General features: G+C 39.4%; 2 protein-coding genes across 3 annotated transcripts; one reads left to right on the forward strand and one right to left on the reverse strand.

Annotated features, from left to right (window-relative positions):
• Positions 1-455: 455 nt before the first annotated feature.
• Positions 456-12,677, reverse strand: MRPL30 (mitochondrial ribosomal protein L30). The gene is made up of 6 exons (XM_031441114.2): positions 12,520-12,677; positions 7,988-8,065; positions 6,475-6,555; positions 1,060-1,206; positions 754-827; positions 456-672 (listed from the first exon to the last, which is right to left on the reverse strand). The coding sequence occupies exons 2-6, from the start codon at positions 8,036-8,038 to the stop codon at positions 540-542; spliced, it is 486 nt and encodes a 161-aa protein (XP_031296974.1). The 5' UTR covers positions 8,039-8,065; positions 12,520-12,677; the 3' UTR covers positions 456-539.
• A 39-nt stretch (positions 12,678-12,716) lies between these two features.
• Positions 12,717-22,345, forward strand: MITD1 (microtubule interacting and trafficking domain containing 1). Of its 2 annotated transcripts, none has more exons than XM_031441113.2 (7): positions 12,717-12,924; positions 16,406-16,507; positions 18,234-18,370; positions 18,476-18,562; positions 19,161-19,276; positions 20,062-20,122; positions 22,013-22,345. In XM_031441113.2, exons 1-7 carry the CDS (start codon positions 12,774-12,776, stop codon positions 22,172-22,174), a joined length of 816 nt encoding a protein of 271 aa, XP_031296973.1. In that variant the 5' UTR covers positions 12,717-12,773; the 3' UTR covers positions 22,175-22,345. The 2 variants fall into 2 exon arrangements, with proteins under 2 accessions (XP_031296973.1, XP_010990220.1); XM_010991918.3 differs by lacking the exon at positions 22,013-22,345 and adding an exon at positions 20,224-20,443 and having other exon boundaries at positions 12,719-12,924.
• The last annotated feature ends 1,093 nt before the right edge of the window (positions 22,346-23,438 follow it).

Genomic DNA, 23,438 nt, shown 5'->3' on the forward strand with positions numbered 1-23,438 from the left:
AAAAAGATAGTATTTTCGGTGTTAAATTTAAGGAGAAAACGAAGCCGAGTCCACATGTGTACCTGCAGACACTACAGCACAGGGCGGCGGACCCAGCTGCACCCAGGTCCAGCGCCTCTGGCTGAGTCTCGGTTCTCTGCTCCTGGTTTGGGGAAGAGCCACGTCCCGGTCGGCTCTGGATTTCTCCAGCACATAACATACTGTTCACTCGGAGGGCCACTCATAGAATTTGTTGAATTCGACGAAACAAGAAAACAAGTTTTTCAAAAAGTTACTGAGCTTGTGAAGGAGACACCTGCACCTCCATGTTCAAACAACGCCGCTCTCGCCCACTTTTCAGTGAAACTACTAGGGAGGGAGGGAGGGAGAAGGTTAAACCGCCCAGCAGCACGGACACCTCCAAGCCTCGGCCCAGGAGGACGCACACCCTGTCTGGTCAGTGAAAACGATGAGAATTTAAGATACACTTTAATGACAACACTCTCTCACCATCTTTAAAGCAAACCGACTTGCACTCTTCCCTCAGAAGTGGTGCTGCCTCAGGACTTCACGGCTCCCTGGCCCGCGGGGTCCGGGAGCCAGCGCAACACCAGCTCCCCCGTGCTCTTGAGGCACGTGTGGGACATGTCCTCCTCTGCTGGAAGTCCCTGCGGCAGCTTCAGGGGCTGGATTCTGTGCCAGAAGAAAATGCTTTTAGAGTTACACGTGGGAACCCATTTTTAAAAAAAACAGCTGGAATAACGAACGACAAACCTTATCAAATGCTTCACCACTTTCAGTTTGGCATTCACTGAAGGGATGTTCTTGTGAACTTGAGGAGTGTGAGCCTACAAACAGAGGAAACAATGCTATGGATCAATTTCAGAAGCGCAGAGGGTCCCGTGTTTCAGGAAAATGTTAAGGGGAAGGTCCATTCTGCCTAAATCAGACTTTCAAATACAGTACATGAAATAATACATTGAAGCAAAAGAAATACTACATCTATACCTTAAAGTTTTAAATGCAGAAAATGTAAAGGAAACTTAAACGACACTGAAGGCGAGTAAAATAGTTACACACCTTTTCTAGTCCCAGCATCTTTATTGTGTCCTTCTCCCAATACGGACGTCTTTTTGTGCTTTTGATTCTGGTAACGATGTGCAGTTTATGAGGGTGCTGTGGATCCCCGCCATACTTTTCATGATCTTCAGGTGAAGGCTGAAAAACCTGGAAAGGAGGGGTTATAAAAGGTAAATTTTCAACTTACATAGTTTCTCTGTACCTCCTTTATTCTTTTCTTAAAAAGACTTTGAACAACTAAATAATGCTTTCATCTGTAATCTTTCTATAATGCTCATCCTCAAACTGAACACTTCTACCAGCCTGATTACTCACACAGATGGACTCTAAGACTTTCATAGTCTAAGAAATGTATCACATGAGCAAGAGTTTTGCTTTGTTTTGTTTTGTTCTGTTTTGTTTTTATTAAGAGCAAAGCAGGAGCAACCAGATGACACCAAAGAGCTGAAACGCCAGAAGGATGCACTGCACTGTACGAGCTGGACATTGGACTGCATCCCTCCCCCCATTTCAATCAGGCAGACAAATATTAATTTACAATCACAATAACAAGCGAGTATTATTAAAAATTATGTACTGGGCTGCAACCCTGAATAAGGATTATGTCTATTATTACAGTATTTGTAATACTGAAAATTTTAAAGGACGCATCCCTACTCCTCAGTAACACCGCTAAATAACGATGCATATATTCTAATAAAACTAGTAGCAATATAACTAAACAAGGTATGATGCAAACAAACAAATTATGATGTATCCTACTGAATACAATGCTGCCATTAAAACGAATAAGGTTTACTATCTTTGTAGGTACTGACACTGAAGGATGGCCATCATATATTCTTGATTAAAAATGTCAAATTTCCACACCACTATGTGTAGTAGGATCTTGTATTTATTTCATTTATACCGTGAGGAGTGTGTATATGTGATATATTCCATAAATACTGATTCTAAGAATATGATCCTAAATTCTAAATATGATTCTAACAATCATATATAGATATGCTCGTATGTATAAAGGCCTCAAAAATATTAGGCCAGGAGTCGTACCTCTGGGGAATTTGACCGAGAAAAAAAATACAGATGGTATTTTAATCAAAAAGGATGTTATCCAATCATTAACTTATCATGGAGGGTTACAAGATGATATTGCTAAGTGATGAAAGCTCCCAGAGAAGCACCGTGGACAAGATGACTCACGTCTGTAAAGACATATAACAGAAAAGTATGTGGAAGGCATTGGCGACAGTTGTCTCCAGGTAGGCAGCATTAAGGGCATTTTTCTAGAGATTTTGAAGAGATGCAGGGTGAGAACAAGGGTGGCAGGCAGAGGGTGGGGGAGGTGCGCCAAGGAAAAGTACAGAAAATAAAAACAAATGGTGTGAAGAGCATGAAATATTTGGGAAAAGCAAGCGGTTCTACATGAAGAAAGTAGAAAAAAAGCATGAAAAGCGATGCAGGAGGAGAAGTTAAACTATGCTCAACTATGCTTAGTCTTCCGAAATTTCCAGAAGGGATATAAACCTATTGGAGGTTCGAAGCAACATGACATTTCAAAGATAGTTTTAGGAAGAAAAATCTTACAAGAGAATCAAACGAACTAGATGTGGAGACTGATACAAGGAAACTCAGAAAGCACCAAGGGCTGTGGTCTAAGAGCCTGTTACAACAGCAGCTGTAACAGAAAAGGACTGATTTAGGGACTTTGGGCAGTAAAATGGATGGATTTATGCTGGGTGAGGAAGAAGATGGGGTTGAGACAGTCTCAAAGGTCTCTAGTCCGGGAAATCAGGTGGAGGAGGATAGAATTAACTGACCTAATTAATACAGGAGAAGCATCCTCTTTTTGTTTGATTGTTTGGAGGGAAAGTAAGACAATGAGTTTAATTTTGGATAACTTGATGGGTTATCCAAGCAGCAAGGTCTAGACACTCTTTGAGAAGACAAGAGTAAGTTCAGAACTTCGCTCAGGCAAAGGGTGGGAAATGCACATCTCAGAGTCATTTTTAGGAAGTTTCTAAAGTTTTCACATTCACTACAGCTGGCGATCAAAACCATCACCTAACTCGTTTTAAACAAAGCTAACATCTGAATCTAGCCTTTCCTTCAAGAAGTTTACAGTCTAAGATGGAACGATATAGACACGACAGTTGTGGAAAGACCATGACATGAAAAGCAAAGAGATTTCTGATGAAAGAATATTAAGCACATTAAAGGTATCAAAGTAATACTATTTTTATCTTCAAAAAAAAAAAAATCAATGGAGGATGGTGGTTGCCAGGGACCGGGAATTAGGGTGAATGAGGAGTCACTGTTTAATGGGTACAGAATTCCAGTTTTGCAAGACGAAGAGTTCTGGATGGCTGTGATGGTCACACAGTAATGTGAATGTATGTACAAGCACTGAAACATACACTTAAAAATGGTTAAGACAGTAAATTTTATATTGTATGTATTTTACCACAATATACAAAATTGGGGAAAACAAAATCAAAAGAAAAAAAAAAAACACCAGGCTTTACAAAACTAAACAGACGACCATACAGTCTAGCAGTTGCACTCCTAGGTATTTCCCTCACATGAGTTGCATACCACACAAAAACCTGCACATGAATGTTTATGGTAGTTTTAATCACCACTGCCAAGAACCGGAAGCAACCAAGGTGTCCTTCAATAGATGAATAGATAAACACATTGCGGTGCATCCATATAATGGAATATTATTTGGCAATGAAAAGAAAGAAACTACACAGCCACAAAGCTCAGGTTATAAAAATATAGCTTTTATTATTTCTGGAACCTTGATTGATTTCCGAGCCCCCAGCAACTTTAATGGGAAACAACTTGATCTTTTCAAATTCACGTTTTCCTTAGATCTAGCTGGAGATTTTCTAGTTAACTCATGGCTTACCATTATTTTGATGAAGTATACAGCTAGCTAAAGAAGAAAAAAGAAACAAGCTATCAACTCATGACATCAAGGATCACTGACTGCATGTTGCTAAATGAATGAAGCTAGTCTAAAAAGGTATATGCCATATGATGCCAATTATATGACAGTCTGGAAAAGACACAACTACAGAGACAGAGAAAAGATCAGTGGGTGCCAGGGGGTTGGAAGGTGAGAGGAAGGGATGAACAGGCGAAGCACAGAGCGTTTTTAGGGCAGTGAAACTAATCTGTGTGATACTGTAACGGCAGATACAGGACAGTATGCACCTGTCAGACCCCACAGAAAGCACAACACAGTGACCCCTGACGTAAACTGTGGACTTCAGTTAAGAATGTGTCAATATTGGTTCATCAATTATAACAAATGTGTATCAATGCAAGATGTTAATAAGGAAACTGCAGATGTGGGAGGAGGGAGTATATGGGAACTCGCTGTACTTTGTTTGATTTTTCCATAAGCCTAAAACTGCTCTAAGAAATAGTCTACCAAACAAAACAAAAATCTATTATAGACCAATGGAACAGAATAGAGAGCCCAGAAATGAACCCACAAACTTTTGGTCAACTCATCTTCAACAAAGGAGGCAAGAATATACAATGGAATAAAAACAGGCTCTTCAGCAAATGGTGTTGGGAAAACTGGACAGCAGCATGTAAAACAATGAAGCTAGAACACTCCCTTACACTATATACAAAAATCAACTCAAAATGGATCAAAGACTTAAACATAAGACAAGATACAATAAACCTCCTAGAGGAAAACATAGGCAAAACATTATCTGACATACATCTCAAAAATTTTCTCCTAGTAGAAATAAAAGCAAGAATAAACAAATGGGACCTAATGAAACTTACAAGCTTCTGCACAGCAAAGGAAACCATAAGTAAAACAAAAAGACAACCTATGGAATGGGAGAAAATTTTTGCAAATGAAACCGACAAAGGCTTGATCTCCAGAATATATAAGCAGCTCATACGACTCAATAAGAAAAAAATAAACTCAATCCAAAAATGGGCAGAAGACCTAAACAAGCAATTCTCCAAGGAAGACATACAAATGATCAAAAGGCACATGAAAAAATGCTCTATATCACTAATTATCAGAGAAATGCAAATCAAAACTGCAATGAGGTATCACCTCACACCAGTCAGAATGGCCGTCATTCAAAAATCCACAAATGACAAATGCTGGAGAGGCTGTAGAGAAAGGGGAACCCTCCTACACTGCTGGTGGGAATGCAGTTTGGTGCAGCCACTGTGGAAAACAGTGTGGAGATTCCTCAAAAGACTAGGAATAGACTTACCATATGACCCAGGAATCCCACTCCTGGGCATATATCCAGAAGGAACCCTACTTCAGGATGACACCTGCACCCCAATGTTCATAGCAGCACTATTTACAATAGCCAAAACATGGAAACAGCCTAAATGTCCATCAACAGGTGACTGGATAAAGAAGATGTGGTATATTTATACAATGGAATACTGCTCAGCCATAAAAACCGACAACATAACGCCATTTGACAGCCTAAATGTCCATCAACAGGTGACTGGATAAAGAAGATGTGGTATATTTATACAATGGAATACTGCTCAGCCATAAAAACCGACAACATAACGCCATTTGCAGCAACATGGATGCTCCTGGAGAATGTCATTCTAAGTGAAGTAAGCCAGAAGGAGAAAGAAAAATACCATATGAGATCACTCATATGTGGAATCTAAAAAACAAAAACAAAAACAAACAAACAAACAAAACAAAGAGTAAATACAGGACAGAAATAGACTCACAGACATAGAATACAGACTTGTGGTTGCCAGGGGGGCAGAGGGTAGGAAGGGATAGACTGGGATTTCAAAATTGTAGAATAGACAAACAAGATTATACTGTATAGCACAGGGAATCACAGAGGAAAAAATGTGATAATGAGTGTGTATATGCCCATGTATAACTGAAAAATTGTGCTGAACACTAGAATTTGACACAACATTGTAAAATGATTATAAATCAATAAAAATGTTTAAAAAAAATCTATTGAGAGCTTAAACAGTGTTTTCCGAGAGAAAGACAGGTACACACAATCTAGCAGAGAAAACTCAAAGATTCAAACCGGCAATACTTGATACAGAAAGTGAGCCACATATACATGAGGAAGACACACTGTCTTCTCAGGACAATGGCGATGTGAAAACATAAAATATTAAGGGGAAAAGCCTTAATATTTAGTGTAATTCCTGCACAGATTCTGAGATGATAAAAACCAACTACTCAGATGGGCAGCGGCACATCTTTGTCTTTAATAATTATTTACATAAATCCTACTCTGTTTTAAACTCCACTTCTACTGTACCCACAAATAATTTAACATGAAAGTTTTCAATATTACAAAAACCAGTACCTCTCAAAGCATAAACATGTTCTTAAAAAATAGTAACAGAAAAACAAAACCTTGTTCTTACTTTATCTGGAATTCTTGACTTTGTAAATTTGTGACGAATCCAATCTGTACAAACAAGAGACTCCACGCCTTTTGTCACCGTCTAAAATATGATACAAAACATTTGTTTTTTAGAACTCTGAATAGTGCAGAAATCCATACTTACCAATTTTTAGGTGACAAACGTCTGTTCTTACCTAACTTGTCACTATTAAAGATTTATCTCAGCCCCCTAGCTGAATGAATACATCTCATCTTACCACTAACATATTACAAAGAAAAAACACATTAAATACTAATTTCTAGACCAGCAGTTAGCAATATTTTTCTGTAAAGGACTAGACAATAAATATTCCAGCTCTGGGGCTGCACAGTTTCCATTGCCAAGTCACAGGTCTGCCACTGCACAGCGAAAGCAGCCACAGGCCATGTGTAAATGAATCGGTGTGGCTATGCTCCAGTAAGACTTTTACAAAAATAGGTGGTGGGCTGAATCTGGCCTGTCGGTTGTAGTCTGCCAGTGTGCTCTAGACAACATACAATAATTCACCTTCAGCAATACAGTGTAAAAGAAAGCCAAAATGAGTTTCCAGCTTTCTTTCTAGTCCCAACAATGCCATCAATTCCAAGCGCCTGACTCTTGCTCCTTTTACAAATCCTCCAGTCTGGTGTCTCTCAGGCTGCCGAAAAAAAAGGATTCTCTGCCCATCCTTCATACCAGGGAACTCCTCTCTGGGTGGGCAGTGATCTTTCCCTTCACACCCTCCCGGTACTGCAGAGATGGCAGAAATAACGGGAGAATAAGCAGGAGGGAAATGGCGAGAGAGACAGGGAGGAGGCCTGATAGACCTGGGCCTTGACACACCAGGAACACGGGGCATCTAATGCTGGCCCTGCACTTACCAGCTGTGACACGTGAGATACTGGCCCTCGCAGAGGGTCGGCTTCCTCAGCTACAAGAAGGAAATGATACTGACCACCCAGGATAATCTGAGGTTAAGGTAAGCATGTAGAGCACCCCATATTATTACCATCTAAAGGCAGCAGAGGGTCACATCTAGACTCTGGCCCACATGAATGGATTAGGCTACACTCCTGCAATTTCTAAAAGAAAGACTGGAAGGAAATACATGAAAGTACAAACAGTAATGGTCTCTGGAAATTGCTTCTCTTCTTTCTGTTTTTCTGTATTTTTCTAATTTTCTCTGATTGAAAATGGACTCTTTTCATAATTGAAGGGGGAAAAAAACCTAAAACATAAAAAAGATTAAGGCAGACCAAGGGGAATCAGCACAACCCATCTTTTAAGACCATGTTCTCCAGGAACAGGTCTTTTTGTGATTCTAAATCTTTAGGAATAAAATAGCGGATAAACCATAAATTAACAAAATTAACCCTCAACATTAAAAAAAATTAATATGTTTAAAAAAAAAGAACTTAAAAGTTTAACTTGCCTGTATGTTTATTAATTAGAAAAGAGAAAAAGTTCTTAAGGAATAGGAAAAAAAAGTTAGTTCTAGAAAAGAAACACTTACTTGTAGTCTGTCTGGGGGCCTCTGAACTATGGAGCGCAAAATCCCTGCCATGAGTATGGTGACGGTTCTCCTTCAAGGCTGTGAGAAGCAGAAAACAGATCCGGGGGTCACATGTGTCTTGGAAATGGATAGCCCCTCCCCTTCTGTAGTAACAAAAAACTAGGCAAATTGTTAAACTGAATGATGTTTAACAGTAAAATCTCGGTTGTTTTAATACAATAAGGATAAGAATTAAGTTATAATGAATGATTTATTCAGAGTTCAAGAAAACTACAGGCAGTAATTATGCATTAAGCACATCCTGTTTTCACTAAAGACTTAAACCCTAGGTTGATTCAACAAAAATGGGCAATGGAGGTTACTATCATTTAAAAAAACTTCAACAGCAATGGCAGATAAAGAATGCTTTGCTACAGAATCACAAAAAAATTAAAGAGCAGGAAAGGACTGAAGAAATCTCAAATCCTAATTAGAAATGACAATCCTCTTACTTTACTTATGAAGAAAATCATTTACCCAAGGGCACCCAGCTTTTAAGAGAGTTAATGGTCTGGAACTCAACTCTTCTAATACCTAGTCCAGCACATTTTCACTAATCTTAATACTCTCCTGTGAAAAAGTAAAGCAGAACTCTTGCTTATTTGTATTTTTAAACTCTTCTTAATGAACATGTACTGCTTTTATAACCTTAAAGTCATGTTTATTTAGATACAAAACAATGATAGCCTACTATACTGGCTTAAACTAATGCAGAAAGATTAAGTTCATGAACTACATGTATATTTTGAATAGGTTACTTAATTTGTGCATTTCAATTTTCCCCCCAAAGGACAGAAGGAAAATAATACCTATCTTGAGAATGAATTATTCTAAAAACACCTAAAACCGTACTTGGCACATAGGAAGACCTCAATAAATGGTAGCTTTTACTATTATAAAATTATTAAATTATTACAGAGCTTTACTATAATAAGAATACCCTAACATACCAAAATAGGGCACGTGCTGTATTTCAGTGTCCACCAGTGTCTGGCTCACTCAAGCTCTGCAGGTCTTTCCTATGATGTGGACAAAGCAATGAAATTGTGGGAATCAATGCAAGATGCCCCCTTAAAAGGGCCTGACTTAGAAAAATTCTCAGCAACAGAACCAGTCTCAAAATTAATTACGTATCAGTTTTAGAAGAGTTAACTACTATATCCTTAGTGCCCTGAAAGCGAGAATTTTGTCTTGTTCATCTTCTACTCTCAGCATCTAGAACACCATCTGATGGACAGCAGGCACCCAGTGTTTGTTGAAAAGTGTCTGAATTAATACGTAATGCTCAATTGTTTTCTCTACCATACATCTTCCTCCCAGATTAAGCATTAGATACTAACCCAAGTTATTTAGCTTCAGGCTTTGTTAAATCTCTTATCATTTAGATTTTAACAAAAGCCTCCTAACTAGCCTTTCTGCTTCCATTCTAACTTTCCTAAGGTCTTTTTTCCACAGCAGCAGTCATCTCATTAAATCTGAAATCAGATCATGCCAACCCAAAGCCTTCCAAAGAGCCAGGTTTCTCACTGTTAGAGCGGGAGATCACACATAAGCCAGAGAGGAAGGCTAGAATGATCCACATGATCCAATGATACAGATCTGTGTTGGAACTCACATTCAGCTTAATATAGATACTGATGAATACAGAAATAATTACAGATACGTACACACCCATGGGTTAGCTCTGTTAGCTGAGAGGATTTAAAAGCAATGGCATCCCAGTAGCAATGAGCACACCTAGTGCCCAGACCTTAGTTTCTAATAGCATTCTTTGATAAAAGGAACCAGGGCTCTTGGGAGAAATGGTTGATTTCATAGGGTTGCAGCAGGGAACATACAAAGATGAGCCTGGAGTATCCTGTAGTGCTAGAAAGGAACTACTCAAAAAAAAAAAACCAGAATGATGGAGGTATGTCAAAGGGATGCAGGAGCCAACTGAAAGGGCCCCCAGTGGCTACAGCTGAAATAATATGAGCAACAAAATAAGTAACAAAATATTGGCTTATAATCCAAAACATAAAATAACCATGAGTCCATACTGATACATTCAGATAAATAAATTAATTAGTGGGAGAGAAGAAATGAATCTCCCTTACAGAGGAATTTCAAATAATTTATGTAGCTGTTCTCCCCCACCAAGAGGCAGAGTAAAGCTATCACCCCTGAAGTAGAAGATATGCTTAATGACTTGCTCCCAGAGTCCAGTATAGGAAGGGGTGGGGGGGAATACCACTACACTAGAGAAACCTGAAAACATTACATCTTCAAGGTGACCAAGGTTAACATCAACTGTGATGAAAGTCAAGTTGATGCACATATCCTTGATATGAGGGAGAATGGCACTTCACCTCTATGTCTTCTTTCCCCCAAACCCCTAACACCCTCTAACAGAAAAGCATCAGACAAACTCCAGCTGGAAGACACTGTACAAAATACCTGACCAGGACCCCCTCAAATACCTGACCGCCTCAAAACTGTCAAGGTCATCAAAGCCAAGGGAAGTCTGAGAAACTGTCATAGTCAAAGAGGAACACCTGACAACTGAACGTGATGTAGTAACTTGGATGGGATTCTGGAGCAGTCACAGGACATAAGGTAAAAACTAAGAAAATCTGAATGAAGTATGAACTTTAGTTAATAATGTACCAATACTGGTTCATCAATTATAGCAACTGACCATACTAATGTGAGACGTTAATATAAACGGAAACTTGGGGTAGGGTCTACAGGAACTCCATACTGTCTTCACAACTTTTCGGTAAATCTAAAATTATTCTAATGTTAAAAAGTTTTCTTATTAAAAACTAAAAACCTCCAATTCCTCTCCATTTCAATCAGAGTGAGGGCCAGTCCTTAACCCCCACACTGAGGACTCCATCTTCAGTTACTCTCTTGCTCCATCGCTATATACGCTGGCCCCACAGCAGGTCCCCAACCTGCCAAGCAGGCATGCTCCCTTGACTGGAATGCCCTGGACATTCAGGCAGCTAATCCCTTTACTTCCTTTAACTTCAGGCCCAAATCTCATCTTCTCCACGAGGTCTACCCTGATTCCATTATTTAACACTTTGACCCACACTACAACTGTCAGCACTCTCAATCTCTCTTACCATACTTGATTTTCTTTCCAAAGCACTTATCATCTTCTAATATTTTTAACTATTTGTTAGGTTTGTGGTTTATTGTCAGTTTCCACCCAATACCATGTTAGTTCCACAGGGACAATGATTTTTTTAATTTTTGTGTTATCTTTGACTTGTTCTATTCACAGATGTATCCCAAGCATCTATCTAAAGCAGCACTGCCATGTGGAAGCCAATTAATTTTTGCTGAATGAAGTTTCATTTACAGAATTCAGAAGGTGTGACCATCAAAAGTTGTAAGTTTTAACAAAGTAAAAGTTATTGTTAATAATTCCGCACAAAACTCGTTGATCTTGAAGCAATCATACTGTCTTTTACTGTACAGTAAGTTTTCTCTTGCACAGACGCAAAAGCAGGAAAAGAAATGCTTCATATGAGAAGTATGATCCCATTTCCACTAAAGAAAAAGGGGGGGGGGTCTGGTGGTCTGTGAATGTGCGTGTAAACACAGAAAAACTCTGGAAGGCTATCAGAGAAACGTCAGCATTCCTGAGGAGAGGAGGGTAGGCTACCAGGGCGCCTTTTCCTTTCTTCCCCCTTGTAATGTGTGATAGGTTTGTTGTTGTTTTTACTATGACCATGCATGTTACCGTTCTTCAAAAAAAACAAAAACAAAAACAAAAAAACGAATTCCTTTTCTAAAAAGACATCTATTTAATGACGGGGGGGGGGGGCACTAGAGAAAATGCGTAACACAGAAGTTCCCTTTCAATAAACCAGTATCTCTAAAGGCAAGAAATGACTCTTCTTTGAACTCCTAATGCCTAACTACTTTAGTAGGCAGTCTTCCTAAGTGCAAGAGTCAAACAACAACAACAAAAAAACCGCAGAACACGCAGCTTTGGGTAGGTGGCGATCAAAACATGGTTGCAAAATTACGTCTTTTAGTAAAACGGTAAATATTTAAACTGTCAATTCCGGGGGTTTTGCCTTCTAAAAATGCAGCAGTTTTTATATCAGGCAACCCTGCATCTCCATTAGCAAAAAAATTCTACTTAGGCTGACCCCAGTGGAAAGCTTAAGTTATGAATAAACCAGAAGCACAAAAAATGCTAAAAACAGACTTGAACTCCCTTTTCCCTCAGTCTGTCCAGCTGAGGGGGCTCTGTCCTTAGGCTCCAGGACGCGGGTCTCAACAGGCCGCGTCCCGGGATCCCTCGAAATGGGAAACAGGGTCCGGTCTGGCAAGGGCTTTTCAGGAGCCAAAGGGACGTCTTTGGCCGCAGACCCATTCAGGTTACCGTGACCCGCAAACCCTGAATTGAACACAGAAAACCAATCCGCATCTGTATAGGGTTCCCAGGTATGTACTCGTGGCAAAATGCTTTCGGCTACTTGTTCCCCACTCACCTGAGATTGGTAAATGTCGTTCAGCCGGAAGTTTCCCTCCGAGGGAAAGCTCGGAAGAAAAAGGACCAGGAGCGTCACACTCAAACCTGGCCGTCACAGTGCGCACACTGGAGCACTTTAGTTCCGGCCGAGTCCCTCCCACTCAGGCGCCATCCACACAGAGCGCAGGCGCGCTCGTGTCACGTGGCCGCTCCCGGAACTCTAGGATCCACCCTCCCTGGTCCAGATAGAGGCGGAGGCGAGTTTCCCGGGTGATGGCGAGGTCCGGGCTGGGGCAGGACCCTGGGAGCACAGCTGCAGTCGCTGTGATAAAGCGGGCGTTGGAACTAGAGTCCGAGTCCCGGTACCCGCAGGCTCTGGTGTGTTACCAGGAGGGGATTGACCTGCTCCTGCAGATTCTGAAAGGTGAGCGATGAGCCGGGGAGAGAGGACTAGAGGAAAAGGAGCTGCCTCCCGCTGTCTCTGGGCGGAGTGAGAGTGAAAACGAAACCTATGCACCGCGAGAAACCAGCAAATACAGAAGATGGGATATTCTACAGGACAAGTGTACTGGGTTTTTTTGTTTGTTTGTGTTTGTTTTTGTTTTTGTTTTTGTTTTTATCTTTAATGGACTGATGTCAATAAAAGAGGGACTACTATTCTAGAATTTTAAGGGCCATATAACCAAATGTCATATATAAGCCTTGATAGGACTTGAGTTTGAACGAACTGTAAAAGATATTTTAGGATCAATTTGGAAAGTTTTAATACGGATTAGGTAGCATTAAAATTAACTTTATTAGGCTGTATGGTGTTTTTTTGAAATCTGTCTTTAATTTTAGGGGTGCAGCCTGAAGTGTTTGGGGGAAGAATTGTCATGATTTCTGACTTTGATTTCACTTTAAAAGAAAATTGAAGCAAATATGACAAAATGCTAGCAGTTTTTAAATCTAGGTGATAGGTAAAAATGTATTCATTACACCCGTTTGCTTTCTTTTCTCATTAAACATGTTCATTGAAAGTAAACGAAAATAAGATCATCTCGAGGTAGAAGAAAAGTTTTTTTTTTTTATGGGAAATGGGTGTACTGAAATTCGGTGTGAGAAATGCATAGGATTTTAAGACTTTTTTTTTCCAGTTATTCAGTGTTGAGAGGTACCCACATAACTCTTAACACCCAGGACAGTCCCTGGTACATAGTAAGTAATTATGTATCAAAGTGACTTAAGACCAGTCCCTACTCGCCACCCTCCTCAGTGCCTTTTAGCTTGAGTGTTTATAATTTGTGTTTTAGAAACTTTGAGACAGCAGAGGCCACTCTTCAAGGCTGGGTGCTTTTCTCAGAACTATAAAACTCTACCTTGGGCAGGGACCATTTGATGATGACAATGGTGATGATGACAGTAGGAGTTGCTGTCATTTATGAGTGCTGTGTGTCAGGCAGTGTGCGGAGCACATTAAAAGCATGATCTTGTTTCATCCTTGCAATTGCCCTCTGATAAAGGAGGTGATGTTATCCTTATTTCACAGCATAAAAAAGTAAATTTCGCTTCCCAGTTCTGCCACAATTGGTAGAGTTACAATTGGAACCCAAAGCTTTAAAGACTCTGCTGTACTGACTCCCCAAAAGAGAGATGGTGTACAGTGCTGTAATCTGAAGCAGGGGAGTCCCAGGAGATCTGCCCCTGTGTGCTCCACTGATGTAGTGAAACAGTGACATGATCTTGCAGGTTCAGCCATAAATGCAAGTAATTCTAACACAGGGAATAAGTTCCAAGAGCGATGTAGACAAGTGCAAGGAGGATTTAAACAGCTAAAGGTCATTTCAGGGTGGAAAGGTGGAGGTGGCTTTTGATAGGGGCTTTGGAAGAGTAAGTAGAATTTCAGAAATTCAGCTAAAAGTGTTCAAATCCTGTTTGTGCCGTTTTACCAAATAAGAGGTTCAGTGTGGTTTAGCATATGTCTATAGAGGAAGAGTGAGAAGGAAAGTTTAAAGGTAGACCGGGGCTTGGAGCACACTGTGGTTGGCCTTGACTGCCAGGAGATGTTAACTCTTTCTATTGACAAGGAAAAACCATTTGAAGTTTCTGCAAAGGAGTGATGTAATGAAAGTTGCATTTCAGGGCTTGTCTCTCTTAGGAGTATGCTCTTCTCCCAAATATTTGTGTGGCATACTCCTCCTCTTTCAGGTATTTACGCAAATACCTCCTTATTTGAGAGGCCATTCCCTGACCGCCAGCATAAAATTACAGCCCCCATCAAGACCCCCTCACCCTTCTTCCTTGCTTTATTTTCTTTAATAGCACTTATCACAATCTAATGTACATGTTTTGCCAGTGTATTTTTATTATTGTCTTTCCTCCAACTTGAATGATAGGGGAGAATTGTGCTTGTTTTATTAACTGCTATGTCCCCAGTGATTAGAACAATGCCTGGCATGCAGTAAGTTCTCAATAAATACCCCTTGAATAAATAAGTGAATATGGCAAGAGTGTAGGAGAGACATTAACCTGAAGAGGCTGAAGTCAGGCAGACCAGTTCAGGAGCTCCTGCAGGAATCAAGATGAGAGGTGATAAGGGCCTGAATGAACTTGGGGGGGGGGTGGGTAACACCAGTATTAGGAAAAGGAGGGGACAGAGTGGATATTGAATTGCTGGCATTGGCACGTGATTGGATGTGGAAGTGAGGTTCCAATGGGAATCAAAAATAGCTGTGTGATTTCAAGCTCAGAAAACCAAGGCATGTTTGAAGAGTGGATCTGTGGTATCAAATTTCTGCCAGCTGATCAAGGATGATGATTAAGAAGGGACAACTACATTCACAGAGGACAGGGAAAGTAGAGCAAAGGCAGTAGCAAAGGACAGTGGAGTTTAAGAAAAGATACGTTAGATGATGTGGGTTTCTAAAGGAAGCCCAGCGTGAGATGTACGGGAAATAATTATGTAGATGATGATGATATTGATGACACTGAGTATTTCCTACATGCCAGTCTCTTTCATGATTAATCACGTTCACAGCACTCTAAGGTACTATTACTCTTTCTGTGTTAACCAATGAGGATGAGGAGAGGTTGAGTAACTAACCAAGGTCACACAGCCAAAAGTGACAAAGCAAGCTTTGAACTAAAACATTCTGACTTCCAGATGCTTTGAGCCAATAGTGTTGTTTCATTGTTAATTTCCTTACTCTGATTATTGTACTATGGTTATGTGATATGTTACTGTTGGGGGAATCTGAAGAGATTCTGTGCCATTTTGGTAACTTTTCCATAAATATAAAATTAATTCAAAATAAAATGTTTTGAAAAACAGAATTTAAAAATGAAATTATAATAGAAAATAAAAGCAATATTAAAAGGGAGGAGGGAAGGAACCGAAGTGAATTGGTGACTGATTGAGGGTAGGGTCTGGGGTAAGATTTTATCGATAATGTATATTCAAAAATACCTTACATTTTTGGGGTGACTGGGAAAACTATTGAGCATAAACATAAAGGAGAAGTCTGGAAGAGAAGCTGGTTTTGTGGAAGAAAGAAAGATATTTTTGCTATCTTTTGATTAAGCTAAGATTTCAAACTGATGGGTAATTATGACAAAATAGTGCTCAGACTCAGGTTTGACACGTAATAAGCCACTTTTGTTGCTTCCCCAGATTTGGTGTCCCCAGCAGTGACACACAGTGTGTCAGAGTCCCCACTTCTAAATAAAGCTGCTTCAGATGGGTAGTGCAAAAATGAAGGTCCTACATGATTAAGCCAAATTTGGGCCTATTATTTGTGTATTTTAGGACCAAGGCAAGCCATGCCACAGGGTAGGAAATCTTTGGATAGCCTGAGATAAGAGAAATAATACCTGTACCAAACAGGAAACCTTTTTTGAAACCTGCTAGTTTATTTTTTAATTCGTAGGTACCAAAGATGAAACAAAGAAATGTAATCTCAGAAAAAGAATTTCGGAGTACATGGATAGAGCAGAAAACATAAAGAAATACTTGGATCAAGAAAAAGAAGGTAAGGAGGCTGTTTTGCAGAGTGTGTGCACAAGCTGTTGTTTCACCCAGTGTTTCTGGCTGTGCCCTTTGGAGCTGTGCATGGTTGGGACCGTTTATCCCTGAGGGCTCGCACATCTCTGCATTTCTGCTCGCCTGTAATGAGCTAGTCTTAACCTTCTTTTTTTTCTCAGTGGGAGGGTAGGGGTCAGATGCCCTCCTAAGAATCTGATGACAGCGATACTTACTGCAGAACTTTGCACACGGTTTTAAGGAATTCACAGATCCCCATGAAGCTCATGTGTGGACTCCTGGATAAGCAATACTGCTGTGGAATACTAAACGTAAATCCTGTGTTTTGTTTGTATTTCCTCTTATAAAATGACCAAAATATTAAAATAGCTCAGGAAACTGCTGGGACTTCTTTGAGATTTTGCTGTGAATCAAAATGCTTCAGGAATTAGATATTCCTGATGACTAGAGACGCAGGAGTGTGGTTCCCTGTTCATTGTTGGCTCTCTACTCTTGAGCATCCAGTTTACAAAGAAATGGACATAAAGGCCATTGCCACCCCCTGCGCACCGCTGCTGCCTTCTACAGCCAGAGGGACTGCTCTCTGCAAAAACCCAGTGCCAGACCTGCCCCTCCAAAACCCCCAAAAGCCATTGCCTCCAGCCCGCAGCTGCTCTTCCTCACTGTCCTTAGAACAGCCCCCTCCCCACCTCTTCCTGAGACCCTGCACTAGCCCATACCCACACTGAACTCCTCTGTTGAGAGGAAATAAAATTGTTTTTTTCATCTCAAATTGAAATCTACAATGCAGTGTCCCTAAAACACTGATGAAATACAGAACCACCAGCATTGTGGTTTGAATACACTAGGTTAAATTAACCTGCGTGGCTAGCGTGTCTCGAAAACCGATGCCTGGTTTTGAACATTCTGTCTGCGGAAATACTGGGAACAGAATCCAAAGTACTGGTTTTCTACCAAAGTTTAAAAGTGCCACTACCATATAAATTAGAAACTACCATTAAGGGTCATATTAAAAAAAAAACAAACCTTAAAGGCCTTAGATAACTTAATAATTTTTCATTTTGAATGAACAAAAACAATGGCACTACCCTGCTGGCCCTGTGGCATTCTAGTCTTTGGCTTGGATTATTAAGTGCTATAAATTTCTGCTTAAAACACTCTCTACTCCATATTATGCTGTGTTTATATGTTTAATACTTTAGCTATTAAATTGTAAGACATAAAAAGACTAAAATCTGAAGAGAAGGACCAGATGGCCACTGAAATAGAGCTTGTGGTTCTACTCATGGTGACAGGAATATTAGATACCTTTATATATTTGGTTCTCTCTTTAAAAAAATTTTTTTTTCATTAAAAAATTTTTATTGAATATAGTCGATTTGTAATGTTGTACATATGGCTCTCTCTTGAATAAACTGCCTGATCTATGGGATTCAGCTCAAGAAACTGTTCCAAATCTCTAGACTTTCCCATTTGCCTGGCCCCTGTGAAGGCAGAAATCTCCCGTGGAGTGGTTTGTTTTGTTTACCTTTGTGTGTGCAGCGTCTTGCAGTGTGTCAGTACAAAGTAGGCATTGGGAGATGTTTGCTGAGTGCACTAGTTTAAAAAAAAGTCAACTTGGATCAGATCCTGATTTATCACTGTGTATATATGTCATATGTATAAAAAGAATATAAGTAGTCACTGGTTTTATTATTGAAGCTTGTGTTTTGTAGCTGGAAAATACCACAAGCAAATTAAAATAGAAGAGAATGCAACAGGTTTCAGTTATGAGTCACTTTTTCAAGAATACCTGAATGAAGCAGTTACAGAAGTTTGGATAGAAGACCCTTATATTAGATATACTCATCAGGTAGGTGAACTGTACTCAAATATGATGAAAAGTTGTTATTTAAAATGTTATTTAAAATTAAAATGTACCAGTTAGTAATAAACAAACCCTCCTCCTGTCTTTCAGCTGTATAACTTTCTTCGATTTTGTGAGATGCTTGTCAAGGGACCGTGTAAAGTAAAAACTATCCATCTTCTCACCTCCCTGGAAGAAGTAGGTATCTGAGAGCATTTACTCTTTCTTACCTTCATTGTCTTTACTCAGTTGCAGGTTGTAGTCTGAGCAGGGCAAACCTGGACGTCGTGCTCCAGAGCTGTTCCCCTGGGAATGAACTTACAGGCATAAAAGACCTTGGGGGAAATGGATTGATTTTAGTATGTTGTACCTTGCATTTGGTCACTTTGCTAAGTTCTCTTATTCAAATAGTTTGTCAATACTGTCTATACTATTGACAATTTCTATCATCTCTATCTTGATTTTGATTTAAATAGGAATGCTTATAAACAACTCCTATTTCTAGGATTAATTTGAGAAGAAGGAAGCCCCATCTGAATAACTAAACAGAATTATTAAAAAAAAATGATAGAAGATGGGACAGAGTTGTGTTCACATTGGAAAAAACCAATTATTTTGATAAATCAATTGCTCTTAAACTACCTCATATTCTTTGGTTGCTTCTTTGAGGTAATGAACAGTGAATCTAGTATAGAATCTTTCCATTTTAATTCACCTATGGTTCACATTGCATAGTTTAGGAATAATTTAAAATACTAATAACTGAGGCAGAAAATTGCATTTTTCCTGTTCACAGGGCGGTGGGAAAGAGCAGCAAAGTAGTGGCCTGAAGGAAATAAAAGAGTCACTCAGGAGTCACGGAGTGCTGTTGGAATTAGAATACTCTTCTTCGATACACGACCGAGAAATTAGGTTAGTGGGATAGAGTATTTTAATTTTTATGCAGTTGAAAAATACTTATTTTTATTTCTTATAATCAGTTTTACATAGTTTTGTTTTTTTTTTTTGTATTTAATACTCAATTTAAATATTAAACATTTCAATAGAGCTCAATATTAGTATCTTTTCACTTTTGGGAGAAAAAAAAATCAGGCTTATTTTGTCCTTCATGTGAGTTTCATATTTCCTAATGGAGTAAAATTTACATTTACAAATTTCTCATGTGAGAAGAGGAAGTACTTTTCTGTCGATTCAGCTGAACACATAGTGTTACGGCACTGGGATAATTTCCTTTCCTAGGGATGCTAATATCTACTGTGGTTTTACTTCTCATGGCCTGTGAAACATTCTAGTAGGCGTGGCAGTACGCTGTGTCATGCCCACCAGAGGGTCTCCTGCTCACACCCCCCGCCTCTAGGCAGGAGAAGCCCTGAAACGCCTCCACAGTCGGCCTGGGTACGGAAGCCACTCGTTAGCAGGGCAGGAAAGTCTCAACAGCAAGATGAAATTCAAGAAGAAGGTTTCATTTAATTGTTAAACTCTTTTATCTGCTAAACAAGTCAACTGATGGTTTTCTGGATGCTTTGTGTCGTAGACACAGCCCATAGGTAACCCCAGGTTTGGTTCAACTTGTGCCGCTGAAGGAAGTGATTTTACTTGTCATGGGGAAATTTAGCTGACACTTAATAAACTACAGCTTTGACAATTGTCACACTTAAATGTCTAGAATATAATTCTATATACTCTCATTTCAATAGGTTCAACAATGGATGGATAATTAAGATTGGAAGGGGGCTTGATTATTTTCAGAAACCACAGGTAGGATATAGTCTTACGAGTGACTGTGTAGCACTCTTTATTTTAACAAAATGGCTCTGGTCCTTTTTGTTAAAAAAAAATCAAACCTCTTCTCTTCTTAGAGTCGTTTTTCCCTTGGATATTGTGATTTTGATTTAAGACCATGTCATGAAACGACAGTGGACATTTTTCATAACAAGCACACAAAAAAAATATGATGGGTAGTAGCCTAATTTACATTACATATTTCTATTTTACATGAATACTGGATTTTTTTTTTACTTTGGACAGATCATTCCTATAATGTATGAATTTAATAATAAATTTTTACGTTTCTACTAATTTATGGATTCATTGTTCAGTTGTGTGACCAATCCTAAATATGAGCTGAGCTGAGTCTGACACCAACAATAAAGAAACACAAGCTGAAAATGATGAAATTGGGTCAATCTGCATGGTTAGGTGAATTTTCTTCTAGCATTGCCTGCCATCTGGGGTTAGGATATAGAAAATCAGTTGTGGAATAAAAAAAAAAATAAGGTGGCTATGATAGGTTGTGACAGATCAAGAGAAGCAAAGGAGAATGCTAGTAAGAAAGGGAGATGAAGCAAGAGATGAGGGAAGAGTTACTGGCTTAGAAAGTGCAACAGGCTTGAGTTGGTGCAAAAGGATGGAAGGATAAGAAAATATAACTAAATGGGAGAATTTCAGAGTTGAAGGTATGAGAGGTAGCAAGAAGCTTGGGTTCTCTTCCCCAGAGGCAAGAAAGAGAACTAACTCTTGAGGTCAGTGTCCAGTTGTTGTACAGCCCCAAGATGGTCACAGAGGAAGGAGCTGGAATACAAATGCTGCCAGGTATGAAAATCGATGCAGAAAGAGAGTATCCTAGAGGTCAGCAGAAAATACGGACAAGGGTAGGTGATGGACAGTTTCAAACAAGGGAAGTTATTGAATGAGAGTGGGCCTTTTTTATTTTAAGAGACATATAATGTACTTTAAACATTTTTATTTTCTCATTGAAACTGCCAATATTAAGAAATTTACTTGGAATCACATTATTCCCTTAATTTTTTCACAGAGAATATTCCACTTACTGTGTAGTTCATCGTCTTCTGGACACGTTCTATGTAACAGACTTGTCAGCATGGTAGTTTCAATGGGGCAAAACTTACTACCAATAAAACTTGAATTTAATTTGGCACATATTTCCAGTGGCAACCAATGATCAGGTGCTTCAATATTACACATGTCAATTCTTCCATTCTTTATGTCTATGGATACTTTAATTTCCAAGTGTGACTGTTGATACTGCACATTAAAGGAAGTGTTTATACTAAACTTCGGAGTTTTGCCATATACCCACTCCCAGGTCTGTAGTTCTTTGGCTTTGCTGTTTATTCCAGGAAATAGCATCTCATCTGCTGGGTTAATTAGGGTAATGTGATTATCAATTTGATGACAAGCAGCATACTCTGCAGCTATAGCATTTATCACTACTTCACAGGTCAGAGTGGGATCTTTTTCCATGAGATTTTTTACTGAGGCAGGGATGCTGGCAGTGGCCGTGCTCCTGATCCCTTGGTAAGGGCTCTTCAGCAAAGAGGACATAGAGGTCCTGTCAGTACCGCATAATAAAGTGCAGTGGTGATAAGCAGTGGTCCGGCCAATCTTGGAAGCTGTTCCTGAGATTTTAAACTGCCCATCAAGTAAAAGGTCAAGTCTTTTGGTAGCCTGCACATCCAGGTGGGGTTGGACAGCGTTCAGAGCTCTCACAACTAATTGCAGGTTTTCCATCCTATCATACTTTTTTTTGGTTGTAAAAAAAGTCAGGTTGACATTACCCATATCGTGGTAGACTGTTCCGCCGCCACTTCTCCTCCGAGCCAGTTTTACGCCTTGTTCTCTCATCAGATTCAGGTTACATTCCTGCCAAGGATTTTGATGCCGGCCAATTACAACAGAGGGAGAATTCCTCCAGAAGAAGAGAATCGACTTGCCTTCCAGATTCATGTGGTCATGGATCCAGTCTTCCACAGCCAGGTTTTGGTAAACATCATTGGAAATCGACTGTAAAATGAGCCCACTTTTTGCTGTGTTTTTAAAGCCAGCTGCTGGGACCTTGAGGTTATGCAGTAACTGGAAGCAATTCTTGGTTGAAAATGGGATCAGCATGCCTTTAAAAACGGAAGACAAACAAGTTAATGATTGAGAAAAGGAAAACTAAATTCTATTTTCTAGCTATCAGTCCTTGGTTATTTTATCCAAACTTATCTAATTCTTTATCCAGTCTGGTTGCTTTTTTTGCCTTTTAGCTTTATCATTAGGTCTTTATGATTCTACAATAGAGTACTCAAAGGAAACAAATGCTACAAACCTCAAACAGTTGTAGTTGAAATGGAATAAGGGCACAGATTTTTTTTTTCAAATAATAAGGCTGAAAATGCTTTATGTAATATATCTCGAAGCCAAACAAATTATTTTGAATTCACCAGTAATACCCATTCATTGAGAATGATGAGAAAATATAAGCAAAAAGAGCAAAATGAAAGAATCCTGCATACTCATTTTTTTCCTGTGCGTGTGTAAACACACACACACACACACGCACACTTTTTCCCACCAAAAGTGGAACCATACTGTTATTTCATTCAACATTAAATCTAATTTTTCATCAGTTTCAATGCTGTATAATATTCCATTGTCAGATATACTACTGTTTACTCAACCAGTCTCTTAGTTTATAAGTTTAGGTTCTTTCTATTTTTTTTTTTAATGTTACCAACAAGTTATTCATGAATATCTGTGTGGAAAGCTTTAATTAGGTCCTTATAGTACTTTTTAAATAATTCCTATTTGACTTTGAGATACATGATTTACTGGCAGTGTAACTGTTTTATTTAGATCAATATTAAATTAGGATGGACCCCCCCCCTGAGGTCAGGGGAGAGGTGGTCAGAGTAACAGGTTTACATGAAAAGGCTGTGAACAATTTTATTATGTTTGGACACTTTACACATTTTTGTTAGCAGTGCGGATGAAAAGGCTGAAAATACCAGCTGTCATCACGAAGTGTTCTGACCAGTTATGGTTGTAAAGAAGCCATGCTATTCCAATTCTGTTAGGATGGCCATAATTTCCCTCTAGGTTAGAGAACGGGGGTGAGGTGGGTTACTAACGCCATAACCAGGCCAGGCTCTTTGTAGTCATGTCCTAGGAGCACAGTTCCCAGGGTGAAGAGTCCTCATATCTTCATCGCTCTTGATACATTTTGGTAAGTTATGCCACAGAAAAGCTGAACCAATTTACACTCTTTCTGTCCAGAAAGGTCGGGAGAGGC

Source organism: Camelus dromedarius, chromosome 33 (assembly GCF_036321535.1).
Source record: "Camelus dromedarius isolate mCamDro1 chromosome 33, mCamDro1.pat, whole genome shotgun sequence".
In the NCBI taxonomy this organism is placed as follows: Eukaryota; Metazoa; Chordata; class Mammalia; order Artiodactyla; family Camelidae; genus Camelus; species Camelus dromedarius.

What these genes read in the sequence shown, in the direction of transcription:
- MITD1 (XM_031441113.2), top strand. Translation starts at nt 12,774, where the DNA reads ATGGCGAGGTCCGGGCTGGGGCAGGACCCTGGGAGCACAGCTGCAGTC. An exon ending in CTTGGATCAAGAAAAAGAAG is followed by an intron (nt 16,508 to 18,233) that starts GTAAGGAGGCTG and finishes TGTGTTTTGTAG; the next exon opens with CTGGAAAATACCACAAGCAA. An exon ending in ATATTAGATATACTCATCAG is followed by an intron (nt 18,371 to 18,475) that starts GTAGGTGAACTG and finishes CCTGTCTTTCAG; the next exon opens with CTGTATAACTTTCTTCGATT.
- MRPL30 (XM_031441114.2), bottom strand. Translation starts at nt 8,038, where the DNA reads ATGGCAGGGATTTTGCGCTCCATAGTTCAGAGGCCCCCAGACAGACTA. An exon ending in AGTCAAGAATTCCAGATAAA is followed by an intron (nt 1,207 to 6,474) that starts GTAAGAACAAGG and finishes CCTCCTTTCCAG; the next exon opens with GTTTTTCAGCCTTCACCTGA. An exon ending in GTGGTGAAGCATTTGATAAG is followed by an intron (nt 673 to 753) that starts GTTTGTCGTTCG and finishes CTTCTGGCACAG; the next exon opens with AATCCAGCCCCTGAAGCTGC.